The 17,343-nt window shown below is 41.2% G+C and overlaps 1 protein-coding gene across 2 annotated transcripts in view; it reads right to left on the reverse strand.

The window, feature by feature from the left end:
- The window catches only part of LOC124160778, a 41,378-nt gene extending 24,083 nt beyond the window's left edge, over positions 1-17,295 (reverse strand). For both annotated transcript variants that reach the window (XM_046536813.1, XM_046536814.1), the window contains exons 1-2: positions 17,147-17,295; positions 15,092-15,359 (exon numbers count right to left, since the gene is read on the reverse strand). Coding sequence is in view for 1 of the 2 variants with exons in the window: in XM_046536814.1 (XP_046392770.1) it covers positions 15,092-15,359; positions 17,147-17,208 (330 nt within the window). In the remaining variant the exon portion in view is untranslated. The remainder of the gene's footprint in view (positions 1-15,091; positions 15,360-17,146) is intronic.
- Positions 17,296-17,343: the final 48 nt, after the last annotated feature.

A 17,343-nucleotide genomic window follows, 5' to 3' on the forward strand; every position in this document is an offset into this window, starting at 1 on the left:
TATAGTCATCATCATTAGTCAACAATCCTAAGATTGGTTTGACGCAGCTCTCCATTTCTCTCTCCTATCCGCTAATCTCTTCATAGCTACATATTTATTCTCTTTTACATCCTTTATAACCTGTCCTATATTACTCATTCGGGGCCGTCCCTTGCCCTTCTTCCCTTCCACTTGTCCTTCAACGATTGTCTTCATCAGACCTTCGTGCCTCAAAATGTGGCCAACTAAGTTGTCCCTTCTTCTGCTTAATGTTTTTAGGAGGCTTCTCTTTTCTCCTACTCTCCTTAGCACTTCCTGGTTACTCACACGGTTAATCCATTTTATCTTCATCATTCTTCGGTAGTACCACATTTCGAATGCTTCCACTCTTGACTTCTCTGCTGCTGTCAACGTCCAAGCCTCGCTTCCATAGAGAAACATACTCCATATGTAGCATCTGATGAATTGTTTCCTTACTTCTATGCTGGTATTTTCAGCTGTAAGAAGATTCTTCTTTTTGTAGAAAGCCCTCTTCGCCTGCGCTATTCTACTGTGTATTTCTTTCTTGCTCCGTCCATCGCTGGTAATTCGGCTTCCCAGGTAAGAGAACTCGTTCACCTCTTCAAGGTTATGCTGTCCTAGGTTGATGTTTGTTTTAGCCTCCTCTCTTTTGCTGCAAACTAATATCTTAGTCTTCTTTTTGTTGATTTTCAGCTGATATCTGGCCATTGTCCTTCCCATGTTTGTCAACGTCTTCTTCAAATCCTTCTCTGTCTCGGCTATGACTGCTATGTCGTCAGCAAATCGCAGCATACTTATTTTTTCTCCGTGGATATTGACACCCGAAGCTTTCTGCTTGATTTCGTTGATGGCTTTCTCAATGTAAACATTAAAAATTAAGGGGGAAAGCGCACATCCTTGTCTCACCCCTTTTTTATTCTCGCTTCTGCACCATTTGGCCCACATTTGATCACAGCTACTTGGTTTTTATACAAACTATGAATAATTCTACGATCATTGTAGAGTACGCCGATTTCTTTCAAAATTCTAAGCATTGAATTCCATTGCACGTTATCAAAGGCCTTCTCTAAATCGACAAATGCTATGAAGGTTGGTTTGTTTTTCTCCAATCTCTTCTCTATGATCATCCTAAGAGCCAAAATTTCTTCCCTTGTGACCCTGATTTTCCTAAATCCGAATTGGTCCTCATCCAGGAATTCTTCTGCTCTTCGATCAATTCTCCTGTAAATGATTCTTGTCAGAATCTTCGACGCATGTGTCGTCAGGCTTATGGTCCTAAATTCTTCGCACTTCTCAGCTCTCTTCTTTTTGGGTATGGGAATGATGATGTTCTTCTCGAAGTCACTATGTAAATCTCCTGTTGAGTACATATCGCAGATAGTTTTATACAGTTGAGTTAAGACCTTTTCTCCTGCATTTTTTTATACTCTGCTGGAATGTCATCTATTCCTGGATTCTACCGATTCAGGTAGGTTTCCATGGAGTATTCGAGAAGTGATCCGGGAGCCTCCTTGTCCTTTACGACCATAAATGCGGAAAAACGCAAAATGCGGAAACACTAAATACGGATAATTTTTACAATTTCCTAATAGAGAATGAATCGGGACCGCAAAAAATAAACGCTAAATGCGGAAAAACGTTAAATGCGAAGACGTTAAATCCGGATCCAACTGTATTCGAATACTCGAGCAATGATTTAATATTCGAATTCGATATTCGAGTTCAAGAAATCTGCTACTCGACCCATCTCTAATTTCGATCTATTTTACTTTAAAATTGGTGGTCAAGATGAATGGACCTGGAATGGTCTTGGAATGTGATTCATAATCGTAATAATTTCATTTGCCGTGACCAGCGGTTAATAAAAGAACGGAAAACGCATGCATTGCTTCACGATCCCGTGGTTTCCAATTTTTTTTCTCTGAGAGTTGCTTATGAACACGAGGCATTTCAGGGTTCGTCGGTTTGTCGCTCTTGCCGACATATTCATGTTTCCGAGGCCTCTTTAGGCATGTTCGTCGCAGCACCCATGTGCCAGGCGTATTCTCTGCGCGGGCAAGGCTGACACCGCGGCCGCGTATGTAGGTCTATATGCCCCAAACTTATCGTCTATGCTCAAAACATACATCTTCCTGGAATTGATGGAATCGGAATCGACTTTAGGCGATCGATTCTCGATTCCGATTCCATGCACGAGAATCGGTGGAATCGAGAATCGACATTTGGAATCGACTCATCCCTATTAAAAAATACTATGGCTCTATCATCTATTACGTAAATTTTTTCGTTGAAACTGCCACGAAATATTAAAGTCCTCTAAAATAAGCTTTTCGCATGACCCTTTCAAAGAAGCTCCATGTTCTCCTTAATATTCGGGACCTTTAATTTATTATTAATTTTATATAATCTTATTACTCTGAGAATATTGTGAATAAATTAACTAATGAAAACGTAGAATTTTATATTTATAAAAAATACTTTGGCCCAAGCATGTAATTTTTTATTACGCCTTTAATATACGCTTCGCGATAGACGCGAGCGTTGTGGGGGTCCCCTAATCTCGGGGCCCTCGGCGATCGCCGACCAGCCGAGCTGCGGCCAGACCGCCCTTGCTATCATGCCTCATGATGCGGAAAACTAAGTTGTCCTTTCGGTTTTAAGAAGAATTCTTCCCTGCGATTATCTTTATCACTTCCTAATAACTTACTCGGTCGAACCATTTTATCTTCATCGTTCTTCAGTTGAGCCTCATTTGGGATGCTTCCACTCTTGACTTCTCTGCTGCTGTCATTTTCCAAGACTCGTTCCCATGCAGAAAAGAGCTCCATATCGATGGCTAAGTTCTAACATCACGTATCTCAAAATAAGCAACTTTTCAGGAGAGCAAAAATACGATAATGTTTTTAAATATATGCATTCTTTCATATGATTCTTTTTCTTGCATCTTTGCTTGTATATTAAGGGGGAAAATGAAAATATCATTTTCAAATGCTATCTTCGCCGTTGATTTTTTACTGACCATTTCTTTCTTTTTTTCGTCCCTCGCTGTTGGTATGGTAAATGGAAGAGGCGATGGTCAGCTGAGGTCATTTGCGCCATGAGGGTAGGTATGGATGGAAGGGTGAAGATAAACTCAGCGTCGGCATTAGCCTGCTCTGAACGAAAGGCACCAAGGGGACCACGGCTTAACGTCCTATCCGACGGACGGACTTGCGTCCGCTGTTGCGCTTGAAATGTAATCCACACAACACTCAAGCAGGGATCGGGCTGTCTCTGAAAATTCTCTGCCACAGCCGGGATTTTAACCCGAGCCCGCCGGGTGGGAAGCCATTACTCTAGCCACCACACCAACCCGATCCCCCCCTCGCTGTTCATTCCAAATTTAACACATTAAGGCGTTTTAACCTTAAAGGGTAATACAGGTCCAAATACACAATAAACGGGTCACCACGCTTCTTATTCGTCCATGTTTCCAACGTCGAAAACGGCCGAATAGAGTAAATATTCTTCAAATATTTTCTGTAGGTATTAAAAAATCTAAGCTCTTCAACAACGCAAAAAAGCACTGATGTGTTTATCACCCCTTCACCACTAGATTTTTCTTACCCGAGATGATATCCTCGGAATTCGGAGGGCAGAATGTGCTGAAATATACATGTAAATAAAATATGAGAGATAGACTATTGAACAGACAGATTCAGAATGTCTTTTTTCCACGATCAATAATAAAGACAGTGCTAGATATCACAAATAGATTAGATGACTTTGAAGTGTAGCCTAGTAACTTATGTAAAACTTAATGCATGTTTCTGAACTTTTTACTATTCTTACAGCATATGGTAGTATAATTTGTTAGTATGCGTGACGTTTTTTGGACCATGTGGTGTGCATGTGGGAGTCCAGCTGTATGCTGGTGATTGTTCATCCCCTGCCAAACAACATAGAGGTGGCTCGAAGGTTATTTCGTATGTATAGATGTAACAGCAATCAGCGGAAAGAGTGATTTTCGTACACCGCGCACGGGATAAGCTTATGCCCCACTCCACAGCACAGCTTTGTGTCCCTACGTGCGTAGACCGAAAGCGTCATTTGAATGCATGCCCCAGCAAAAAGTTTTGCATCGAGAGGGTTAATAGCTAAGTGTAGAATTCTTAGAGTTATTTTTTCCCTTTAAGCTTACCTTTATTTTTTCCGGCAATATGTCCAACCACAGGGGTTGAATGTCGTGATGTAAAAAAACTGTAATGTAGGAACGATTCAAAGGATATATCGGACGCAACTGAAATTATAACTACGGGGTTTGGGAGTATGAGATGCACCTATGAACTAACTTCACAATCCTTACAGCCGTATGGAAACGCTAAGCGGGCAGACAAAAAGACATCCTCTTTCATGTATATAGATATACATCTACATAGTACCCTGCTAGCCACCTCTAGGGTGTTTGGCAGGGGGTGACCAATCACCAACATGCAGCATACAAGAGGACCTCCACATGCACACCGCACGGTCATAGAAATATTACGCATACTAACATATTGTTCATAGTTCATTGACAGTTCATATTGTTATTATTATTAAACTAGGAGCAAGTTTTTATTTCTCCAAGTATTTATTTCAATTTAAAAGTTAATTGTGGCAAAGTTGGTATTGCGATCCTGTATAAAACGATTTAAATTGGTTTATTTTATATGTTTGTTCGTCGTTTTCCATCATCTATTAATTTTAATAGTATAACAATATGGTTAATACATTACCCCGTAAATAAATAAAAACATAGTACTAGTTTTTGTAGTACATCCGCTATCATTTTCTAAATGGAGCATCAGAAAAAAAATTCCTATTATGTCCTTCCATTACCTGCTTCATAATTTCTTCAATCTCTGCTAAACATCCTAAATAAAATACTATTTACTTTCTTGTATTTTTACTTATGAAATATCAATTATTGTATCAAGATTGAAACGGCTCGAAAGAATTGTACATGCACCAATCTACATTTCCTTACTCTTTTTGTCTAGCCGCACTAGCGCTAACCATCGAAAGTTGGGAGGATTAGGTACTAAGGCCTACGATGGTAACTCTGCGTTCACACAACGTTTTGAGGCTACGAGGGTAGGTACGGATCGGGATCCGTACGTGCGTAGTGTAAACGGGGTATGAGCTACCCTTTCGGGGACTTCTCTCCCCCACCTCTTCCTTGCTTCGCTACTTACTCCATTTCTAATTACACGCTGCCTTTCCCTTAGCCTTCTATTACCCTTCCTGCTCTTCTCCACCCCCTTGGCCTTCCCGTCTCTTTGGTCTTTCCCCCATTTTTGCTACTCTACAGTTATGACTACTGTCTGTAAAAAAAACACACCCGAGATTGAGGAGCTCTATCGTCTAAACTAGGAAATCAATTTGAATTCAACAAAAATCATACGAAAGAGAATTTATTTCTGCGTGTTATCATTTACTTCAAAAAATTTCCGCTCCAACGTATTCCCTGTACTTCATTTTTTTATAAAAAAAAGGACCCGTTTTTTGCGCATAACATCAGGTTGCCCGACTTTCAGCGCTTGGCATTCCCGTAGTTTTCGTTTCTATAGCTTGGAATTTTGATATAAGAAAGCCAGATCTAAAATTGACAATTTTCAGAAAACAAATTGTTTATACCACGAAAAGTTATAGATTTGTTGTAAACAACGCAATTACTATAATAATTTCAAATATGACAATTTTTATCCTCTATTATTTTACTTTTTTTTAAATAATTGAATTGAAATCTCATTATCAAGACACGTGTATGAGCAGTGGTTTGGTTTTTAGTGCTTCCTTTGCCTGACGGCATCATAAGCATTCTTCTCGTCCTCATTTTCTTCCATCAGGTAACGAACCTCTTCGCTCAACTTCATCAACTGCGGACAGCGAAGATTGCGAAAGATGTCGATACTGTTGTTGGGCTCACCGAGATAGATGACTGGGGGAAAATACCAGACAGGGGCGGTCTGGCCAGGTCGACTGGTTGGCAATCGCCGAGCTAAAAGGGCCTTCACAACGTACGGGTCTATTGGAGCGTATATGAACGGTGGAATAAAAAAACTCAGATTACTTGAATCAAACTTTTTTGCAAACCAAAAACTCCACGCTTTCATTAGTGGCTTCATTCACAATATACTCAGTGTAAAAGATTTTATAATAGAATGAATACAATGAGGGTGTCAGGTGATAAAAAAGAACCTGATGCTCTTTTTTTAAGAGGATTATTCGTGAGGGTTATGTTAGAGGTTTTTTAGATTTTAGTGCGGTTTCGAGAATCAAATTCAAAATTCTCAAAATATAATGAAGATCCGTAATACATAATTAAATTTTATAAGTTGTAAAATTCTCACTTTTCATAGTAATTTTTCTTACGAAATTAGTACTTTGTATTAACTTTTATCTAACTTTTAAGAGCCAGAATAGCGTCAAAATTCTATTTCCGGGCATAAAATTTCCTAAAATTTTCCGGGGGAGGGCCCCCGAGTCCACCAGTAAGATGGGCCTCAGCCGAGGGCTCCCAATCGCTCCAGACCGGCCCTGATCCCAGGGGTCCGAATCATAGCCCAGGGCCGGATATACGATAAGGCAAAATAGGCACGTGTCTAGGGGCATCGCAGTGTAAGGGCCTTTTGTTTGGCAACCGGCAATGATCTGCACTGGAGGCGCCTCGAAGGCCACCGCCGTCAGCAGGCTTATCATGTGTGTTCCGTCAGCATGCAGGTACCCTCTTTGCTAGGGCTTTATATGTGCCAAGTCAGGATTTTAGCAGAACTTGAACAGCGATGCCATAATTAATGAATTTTCCGAAAAGAAGACAAGAAGGAAACTTTTGAAGTAGTTCTCCCAGAAAAGAAAACATGTTGACTTGGTGGAAGGTAGCTAAGTCAACTTTTCAAGGGGAGACATAAATGGCGAGAGATTTCCTTAACAGTCCCCCTAAATGTGTTCCAGCAGAAAGATTATTCTCACGGGCAGCATTGATGATCAGAAAGCATGGAAACCACTTAGACCAAGAATACTAAAGAAGTTTGCTATTTACGAAATTTTTGGTGATGTGCACATCGGCCAGTCGAACATAAAACATATCTTGATTTAGCAATTTTAAACTTAAAATTTTTAAAACAAAAATTCTGAGCCAAAATTTGTTTCTTCTATCTTGAAATTTTATACTGATATATAGTTTTTAACCTTGAGCGAATTTGTTCATACAAACGCTGTGACTACATTGTCGTTTTGATCAATTTCATGTATCCTGTTACTGATGTATACACTATGAATCAAATAAAATCATTGATAATACATACAGGTGTATGTCTTTGGTGTCACGTTTAACATATATTTGAAATTGTTACAAATTTCATTGATATGTATTCCAGTTCAGTGATACAACAATCACATGAGTAAATGTAGCGTCTTTTTCAATTTGCTTAGTATATTTTAAGAGAAACGGGACACTTATTCTAATTGACCCAAGCCATGGCATTTGAAAATCTCATTACATTCCTCGTTCTATGGACTCAATCTATCTGCCTTTGCTGGCGTATAAATCTCGAGGGTACAGGTGGAATGTATAAACCGGATTTATTACAACATTTAATAAGCCTTTTAATTTCATTCAATTGAATTACATATTAAGACATATCTACATGCATAGAAAGAAAACCAAACCAACAGCAAACAGCAGCTGCCAACACCAAAGGAGAAACATTGATATTCCTTCCCTCAATCATACAGTGCAAGATAGCATAAAATATACATACTTTTGCATTTTTCCCAAATATTAGGTTAAAACTGGTAATGTTAGGAATTGCAGCGTTGAAAAATAAAGTTGATCAAACAAAAATACCCATTCTCAAAAAACAACATTAAAGTTAAAAATCCCATGAAGTCAAATGGTAATCTACTCTGTGATGAGTAGGTAGTACCTACAGGTTTATTTTTTTTTTTGAATCCCCATATTCTAATTCATCATGGTCTTTGACATGAATTAATTTTTTCCATGTGGTTAATTCCCGTCACATTAAAATAATCATTACCGATTATGGCAATCCAGTTTTATCGGTCCCATCATCATCTTGCGCTCACCCAAAATTTCTGGATGATGTCCACAAAAGTCGTCTGCCCTCATTTCCCCATAAGGTTTCAATTCACTTCCACATGTAATCATATTTCCCTCCATTATCCAGGTGAAGACACCAGAATCTGTTTTGGAGTTTAGCGTAGATTCCACTTCTACTCTATCTTCCGCAAAACCAATCATTTCTTTGAAAGTCACGTCTCGGCCTTGGGAGATGACTTTACCCTCCAATATACACTCATTTTTCCCACCAGACAAATTCTCCCGTTTGTATTCAATGGCCTTGTTTCCTTTGGTAGCTGAAAAAGACTCGGGAACAATCAAGATGACATAGTCCTTGATCTGCGAAAAAAAAAATGCTGGACAGTCTTCACCACATTTTCGTGAGTTCGTGCACAATGATGCAGCTGTTCCATCATCCAACACGACCGCTAAACTTTCAATATACCCCCTCTTGACATTAATCTCCAGTGTCCTCCTTACCTCCAACATCTTCTTCCAGGCCACGACGACCAAGTTCTTCACTGACGCTTGCAGGTGGCTCACTGCAAATGCCAAATTTGACTCTTGGAGGTATCGAATGCCATTGTGCTTGTTGTATTCAGGCTCCGGCATTGTCAAAGTATTGATCTCGATGACTTCTCTCGGGGGAGAAGATAGTGAAGAGAACTTATTCTCACTTGGTTTTGTTTTGATCCAAGATGTTATAGCCTTTTCAACGCATTCGCAATAAAAGTGGAAAAGTGCTTTTTCATTTTTACTCCTCCATGGTTCCCCATTTTCCGCGAACTATTTACTTAAAAATGTCTGAATTAACTTCACGCAGTTAACTCTAGCCTATGCTTTTTCAAAAGCCACAAAGCACTTTCTAGAACTTCCTTCCTTTTCGGCAGCGAAATTAGGACTATTTTTACGAATTCCTCCGGTTAAAGTGCGTTTGGTGGGGACATGAAGCAGGTAGTCCGAAGATGGGCGTGGTACACCCTCCGTAGGGTCCTCAATCCTCAACCCTTTCCTCGACGCGTTCGCCCTCGCTGGCCCGTGTCTTGGACCCTCCCAGGGGGGGGCCTCCCTCCCGAAAAGTGACCGCTATGACTGCAATTTGGAAATCAATCAATCAATCCAATAATCAAAAAATGACTGTTTGCATAGTACTCCTGTCAATCGTGCGATCAAGTACGTCTTTGAAGCGTGATTCTGCGATGAAAAATAACGATTTTGACGCAAAGAAATAGACACTTCAAATATTACTTTCTTAATTTCCTTCCTTACATTTATCAGTTTTTCGTTTCTTTTCCTTTATCTTCTTTCCCAATTTAGCTCCTCTTGTTTGCATAAACAAATATGTTGCTATGATTGTTCGTTTGTATGACTGCCGCGCCGCCATTGGAATTTGGTGGTCATTTTTTGAACTAATCCCCATACTCACTTTTATAAATTTATAGTTTTCATAATTTTTCCTGGGGTTTCAGACAATTTTAAAGGGGGTCTTCATAAGACTTTTTGTCGTATCTCGTCTCGTTCACCCCAAACATTTGTATAGGTGAGTGAATGAGTGGTCGTAAGTGGTCTTTATGGTAAATAGATTAAGTGAGGTAGGCTGTAGACCAGTCTGATTCAGAATATCTTCTTTTCCACGATCAAATAGAGACTATAACGGCAGTGTTAAAACTCCAAAAATGATTAGATGACTTAAAAGACTTAAATAAATGCTAGTCACAACTTTGTAGAGCACTTCATTTTTTATACGTAGACGGCTGGTATCCTGACACCCCATTCCACACGCCTTTTAGGCAGCTTGCGGGGTATAATGTAGATGTAGATGAACCATGAGGTATAAAACATGTGCCTTGTGGTCAATAATAACAGCCTCAGTTCTGATTTCGCACTCGCTGCCAAGAGGTCAAGGTTGTTGTTACCCCTGGTAGATGTATTTTGCATAATAATATAATACGTAAAGGGACTCGCAGTCACCGTCTAAAACTCACACAACCTATCCACCTTTCGGGTGTTTTTTGACTTTTTGAAGCAGTTCGACTGCTTTAACCCTTCAATATCCGTCTTAGGGAATAATTGACCCTTTATCTCGACGCAGGTTATCTAATCGGAGACTATGTGGAACTGAAGGTAAATTAACTGAAGCCTTGGCGTGCAAATGAGCGGTACCAGATGGCAAAATCATGCTCGTAACTCATTCAAACAGCCCGCTACTTTGCCCATTCCAAAGCGCTGTTGCCATTTTCCGGTGGTCCACAGCCACGTGTTTAGCAAAGTTAACAAAATCGTTATTTTTCATCGCAGAATCACGCTTCAAAGACGTACTTGATCGCACGATTGACAGGAGTACTATGCAAACAGTCATTTTTTGATTATTGGATTGATTGATTGATTTCCAAATTGCAGTCATAGCGGTCACTTTTCGGGAGGGAGGCCCCCCCCTGGGAGGGTCCAAGACACGGGCCAGCGAGGGCGAACGCGTCGAGGAAAGGGTTGAGGATTGAGGACCCTACGGAGGGTGTACCACGCCCATCTTCGGACTACCTGCTTCATGTCCCCACCAAACGCACTTTAACCGGAGGAATTCGTAAAAATAGTCCTAATTTCGCTGCCGAAAAGGAAGGAAGTTCTAGAAAGTGCTTTGTGGCTTTTGAAAAAGCATAGGCTAGAGTTAACTGCGTGAAGTTAATTCAGACATTTTTAAGTAAATAGGCGCAGATTAGAGGGATATGCTAGTCATTTATGTGGTCCAGAATGTGCAATTGAGGGTAGTTTTCGAAGAATGGGGATGAGAAAGCATTGACCGAAGAGTGATGAAAGGCTGTCCACTATAGCAGTAGCTTTTTAAGGCGTTCGCTGGGGAGATGGTACTTAGAAGCTAGAGTAAAGCTAAAAAGTGGGGGAAAGATGTTTAAATCTTTTAGGTTCGCGACTAATCAGACGTTGATTAGCCAGTCAGCGGAGAGGCAGCTGATTCTAGTTGATGCGTTTGATAAGAGTTGCGAGGTGTATGAATTAAGGATTAATCACCAGAAGACCAGGGCTATCCGGTTCTGAGTATCGTGAGCAAGGGATGTACCCACAAGATAAAAAAGTAACTGGGGAAAAAATTAAGAGGTAGAGCGATGCATTAATTTTGGCAGTACATCAAACGAAAACGGATTCAGTAGTATCAGGGAAGAATATTGCATTAGCATGCGAGGCATTCACCAATAAGAAAGAGCAGATGAGAGAATCGCTATGAAAGAGTTTAAGGAAATGCTAGTGAAGAGTCTGATCAAGAGTGTAGGGCTTTGTGTAGACAGTGTGTATCCCTTTCTGTGCCTCCACTTGAATTGATTGCCTCCAGCAATGCCTGTATGGTCAAGCGGTGGGCATGTGCTGGGTAGTGGCGGCTGGTGGTAATATATTCAGGGTGTGCGTTAGAGAAGATGTGCGATGATGATGAAGAGCATGAAGTTGAAATGAATGCTGCTAAATAGCACTGAATGCATTGACGGACTAGGATCCTGAGTGCAGGTAGTGTAGGCTGCAGCTACACCGCTACACAACCTGCGAGTTACTCACCAAATATGCGCGTGCGCACTCGCGTCGTGTTGACTCCGCTCCCAGCACCCATTTGAACATGGCATGCCCCTCGCTTACCTCATCCCGCCCGAGCACCCACAAGCGATCGCGTAGACCGAATATTGGTGCGGCCGGCGCGATACCACGGATCGCGCACTTGTAGAGCGGTGAATTCGCCAAGGTGATAGTAGTGGCGTTTGGACCTCCATATCCCATCTCTGTGTGGACAGGATTTTTGTCTTTCCCTTTGCAAAGGAATACATAGTTTTATTTTATAAATCCATTCATATTTGGGTGTGCAGTTGCTGGCATGCGCATATAGCACGCGCCGTCACTGGTGCTGGGTATTTCTCGGAGGAATGGAGAAGTTTGAAGTGAAAGATGAGGTGGAGGACCGACGAAGTGCTTGATTTGGTGGGTGAGGGGATGCGGCTTCTAGGTGAGATACGGAGGTGGCAGAAGGTTTGGATGAAGCGGATTTTGAGCGGGGAGGAGATGTTGAAAACAGATTTAGAGGGGAGAATGTGAATAGGAGGAAACGTGGTATGGTATTTGGAGGAGGCGACGGACAGCTGTGGTCATTTGAGCCAATAGGGAAGGGTATGGATGGAAGGGTGGAGAGAAACCCGGCGTCGGCATTAGTCTGCTCTTTACGAAAGGCGCCAAGGGGACCACGGCTTAACGTCCCATCCGAGAGACGGAGTGTTGCGCTTGAAATATCCTCCACACAACATTCAAGCAGGGATCGGGCAGTCTCTGAAAATTCTCTGCCGCTGCCGGGATATGAACCCGGGCCCACCGGGTGGGAAGCCAACACTCTAGCAACCACACCAACCCGATCCCCAGGAAACGTGGGAGGGGAGGAAGAGGAAAGATAATAGAGTTATTACATAGTATGGAAGAGGGTGGACCTAATTGTAAACTGTAGAGAAAACTCTTAAGTATGGAGAGGAGGCTGGCTGTGGTGATCAAGGAGGTTGTAAATATCTGGAGGGAGCGCCAATGGTTTCGAGCGTAGAGCGAAGTGTGGCCGGAATGGGGGTGATTGGGGAGGACAAGCCACGCCCACTTTGACCAAAACATCGACAATCCCATAAGGGTCAATGCTTACTATTTGGTGAAGGTTTTGGTCATAACTCGATTATACATTAAAATAACCTATGGAACGCACAATGTAAACCTTTTTTCTTCCTTCATTGGTAGTCTTCGCGAAGTTATGACTCAAACATCTTTTCCCGGGGAAAAATTATTATCTATCGCCACGGTTACGGTCTACAACCAGCATAGCTGAAAATAAAATTTTACGAGGGTAATCTAGTCATTTCCCTGCACTTATATTAGAGAGGAAAAGTGACTGGTAACTATGTATCTCGTATGCAGTGGCGCAGCGAGGGGGGGGGGGTTTGGGGGATAAACCCCCCCCCCTCCCAGAGCTCAGAGAAATTTTTAAGTTTAATCAATTTTACTTAATTGGATTGATATTACTAATAGAATAGTGCAAGGATTAATAAATTATCCCTCAGAAAGCCGTAAAACTCACCATTTTGAACCATTTATCTTAAAATTCCGCTATTTATTAATCTCGCACCTATTGCTTATCCTGGTGGGTATTCCATACCCCACACACCCCGGTATTGGTTGCATCTAAACCCTCCCCCCCCCAGGCAAAATTCCTGGCTGCGCCCGTGCTCATATGTATTTAATTTATTTTAGGCAATGGAAATCATATAATTACAGTACAAAAGTATATTTTCAAGGATATCTCCGCCAGTAACATGGCTAACAGACACAGAGTTTTTACATTAATAGAAGTATCGGGAATGATGGGAAAAATCCGATGACAATCACTGGTGAAGTACTAATGATAATGGTAGCATTTTTCACTTAATGTTGTTCATTTTCAGAACAAAACTTAGCCACCTCAAAATATCAGTCTGAGACTAATTATAAGTACAAAAATTGTCAAACCAAGATGGCGGAACTTTGACAACGCTAAAAACTCGGATACAGCGCCTTCAGAGATTTACATCCTCCTTGGTGGTGATAGACAAAATGCTTCATTTAAACCAGCGGTTCCCAACGGGTGTACAAGTACCAATAGGGTGGTTTCCTATTATTTTCTTATTGCCTAAATCGAAAGATTTTTACTCCTGGAGTACGTATTTCACGCTTTTAGATTTTTAAATGACGATATCTATTTTTCGCGATTAAATGAAAAGAGAAAATTTTCAAGCGCGTGAAAACGCGACGGCTAAGTATGAATGCTGGCAAAACTCCGTGTAACGTCGTTCCGGTTCCCGCTGCCGCAAGTGACGTGACCTTGGGGTGAGGCTTTGAGCGCTGATACGACGCAGGATGCTAGAAGGTAGCAGAGTACCTGCTAGCTGGTAGCGCTTGGTTTAAAAAAGGATTATTAATACCTTATCAAACGAAGAAAACTCTCCGACCTTAGCCAGTTTTAATAGGTATTTATTAAGACATGTTTCCCTTAGCTCTGTGCCTCATGCATGCATTGGAAATCTCAGACGATGTAAAACTCACCAATCCGGCCTTTTTCAAATGAGGTTAAAATTGATCATTAACATTCGTCTAAACTGAGATTTCTAAAATTAAATAATTTTTATATAACGAATACACTAATGGTGGGTAATGAATCGCAATCAATACCTTTCGTTTTCTTTGATGAAGGAAACTACCCTATTGGGGGTGCGCGACGAACCAGTCGGGCTACCTACGCCGAAAATAATCAGTAATGCCGGACGCCAGGAACTATGTATCTCTTGACCAGGAAATATGTATGCATAGTATTATATGGGGTATTTAAAACAAAGTTTCTATTTTTGAAATTATTTATGGCGCTACCGTTGTTGGACCCCCTGGTCGGAGCACGATTAACTTCTTATAATCCACAGATTACATCGAAATCGTGCTCGAACGTTTTATAAATGGGCCACTTCGATGATAAATCCGGGATATGAAAGTTGAAAAAAATGAAGTAACCATAACGCGCGGGATATGAAGCTTTAAAATGAGCCTATCACAAAGTAGAAACCTATCCAGAAAATAGTTCTAGAAACCGCCGCCAATCCTCCAATTGGCGAATAAGAGGCTCCAACTCCGGTTCACCCTTATTTATATCTATAAAATTATTTATAGCGCCTAACCGTAATGAAATTTTGCAATAAAATGTGCACGTTACATTTTTGGGGGTACAATATTAGTGATATACATGTAGAGAGGTACGGAAGGAAAAAAAGGTTGGAAACCGCTGATTTAAACCTACCTTGACCTGTGGAATACTTTGATAATTACTAATTTGCGCAGTTCAGAAGTGACTCCAATGTTAAGGGGTCGTCATGACGTCATAGTTCATTGAAAAGTGACTGATAACTAACAAATTGATGCTCAAAGTACCATTAAACTCACCTCAACTGTGGCTCCTTCTGGTGCTTCCAATTCTTCGACGCCGCCCTCTGTCTGTTCTCCACAGCTATCCATCCTACCCCTTGTATCCGTAGCCTCCGGCACCGCCTTTATAGCCAAGCGGTGGGCATCCGTTGGGCATTTCTCTGAAATATCCCGCTCCAAATAGTGCACGGCTCGACCTGGTATACCATGGCGATATCTCAGGCGTACGACAGAACGCGGATTCTCATGGACCAAGTTGTCAGCCTTCCTCAAACACTTTTGAAGCCTGTGGAACCAAGATGAAGGACAGTAAATCAGTTATAATGTTTGGTTATTTCCCGGCGAACAATATAAGTAAACGATTATAATTTCTCCTGGTGAATACTACTGATGAATATTTCTCGGGTTCTCAGCCAGGTTAATGCTTTTATATAAGCCGACGTTTCGAGATACGACTTGTCTCCTATCCTCAAGGACGTGTTACTTTATGGAAGTCCAATTTCACACTGACTTCCATAAAGTAGCGCGGCCTTGAGGATGGGAGACAAGTCGTCTCTTGAAACTTCGGCTTATATAAAAGCATTAACCTGGCTAAAAACCCGAGAAATATTCATTAATAGAGGTAAATATTTCTCGGGCTTTGCACCGGGTAAGGTCCTCCATGGTTCCTTCCAACGTTTCCATGAGCAACTCGCCTATCATCTTCAGGGATTCAGGAATCCAAACATCCTTGGAGTTCTGAATCCCTGAAGATAATGGGCGAGTTGCTTATCGAAACGTCGGAAGGAGACATGGAGGACCTGACCGGGTGCAAATCTTGACTTCCGCTAAAGCTGTTGTATCGGATTTTCTGCTGAGATGTTGTAATTCTTAGGATTCACCATTAACTCGCAGTGAAACGTCGCATGCGAAATCTGCGGAAGAGCCGAGGCAAACTGGGATTTGTTTTCAGGAAATGCAACAGGAAGGTAAAAGGGAGAATATGGAGTGATTCATGCTTAATGGGAGTATATAATTCCTATATATAATACTAGCAGGCCACCCGGCGTTGCTCGGGAAGGACAGTATCCAGAGAAGTAGGAAACTTTGAACTTGTAATTCATGGTCATATGGTAGGATTTTTAGGCAAAGGAACAAAGTAGGTGTGATGATGGTACAAAAATACGAGAGATAGACTGTGGAGCAGACAGATTCAGAATGTCTTCCTTTACTTGATCAATAAGAGATTATAACGGCAGCGTTAGAACTCATAAATGCATTAGATGAATTTTAGCGTAGCCTACTAACTTATGCAAAACTTAATGCATGTTTCTGAATTTTGTTATTATTCTTACAGCATATGGTAATATTATTTGTTAGTATGCGTGACGTTTTTTGGACCGAGTGGTGTGCATGAGGGAGTCCAGTTGTATGCTGCATGATGATGATTGATCACCCCCTGCCAAACACCCTAGAGGTGGCTCGAAGGTTATTTTGTACACGTAGATGTAACAGCAAACACCGGAAAGAATGTAAAAACTCTTCTCGGGATACCGCGCGAGTAAGATTATATGAGAGCGCCGACGTTTCGGTACCGACTTGCTACCCATTCTCACGGCTACTGAATGAATATTTGAAGTGACCGTTGAAGCTCAGCATTAGGAGGGGCCGGATTGGACGAGCCCCGATTGTTGTCGCGGAGGACCGTGGACCAGCGTAGACTCATCTCTGACAAGCATAACTCTTTTAAGGGTTCTATAACATCAAAGAACATCAAAGGCATTTCCGAGTCATCCTAGAGAGTGACGCCATTAATCCTATCAATTGAGACAACGTTGCTATCCTTAATAGTACGAGGGAAAAATGACATTTTAAATCTCTCAGTTTTGCAGTCTATTTCTTTTATTTTCTTCTCGTGATCACGTCTACCATAGTACCGTAAACGAAGGATATGATTCACGTCGTCTGAGAAAATATCTTCTTCAAATTTCCTAAGTAAGATAAGCCTATACTTCGATCTACGCTCATGGGTATAACACATCCTTAACAACAAATAGGACCAAAATATGAATTGAAAAAAATTGGTGTACTCACTCCATGGGATAACAATCCTCGTACTCGTGGAAAAATTTTAAGTCTCGGAGTCTAAGAGACATCTTAAAAATACTCTGAATGCTTTCTAAACCAGAAAAAAAGAGTATTTTCGAGCAGTAACTTGGCGTCCTTTGGTTCTCGCTGAGTAATCAAACTAAAGATTGATTAAATACCGCACTTGTGATCCTGTTTTTAGG

This window comes from Ischnura elegans, chromosome 6 (genome assembly GCF_921293095.1).
Source record: "Ischnura elegans chromosome 6, ioIscEleg1.1, whole genome shotgun sequence".
In the NCBI taxonomy this organism is placed as follows: domain Eukaryota; kingdom Metazoa; phylum Arthropoda; class Insecta; order Odonata; family Coenagrionidae; genus Ischnura; species Ischnura elegans.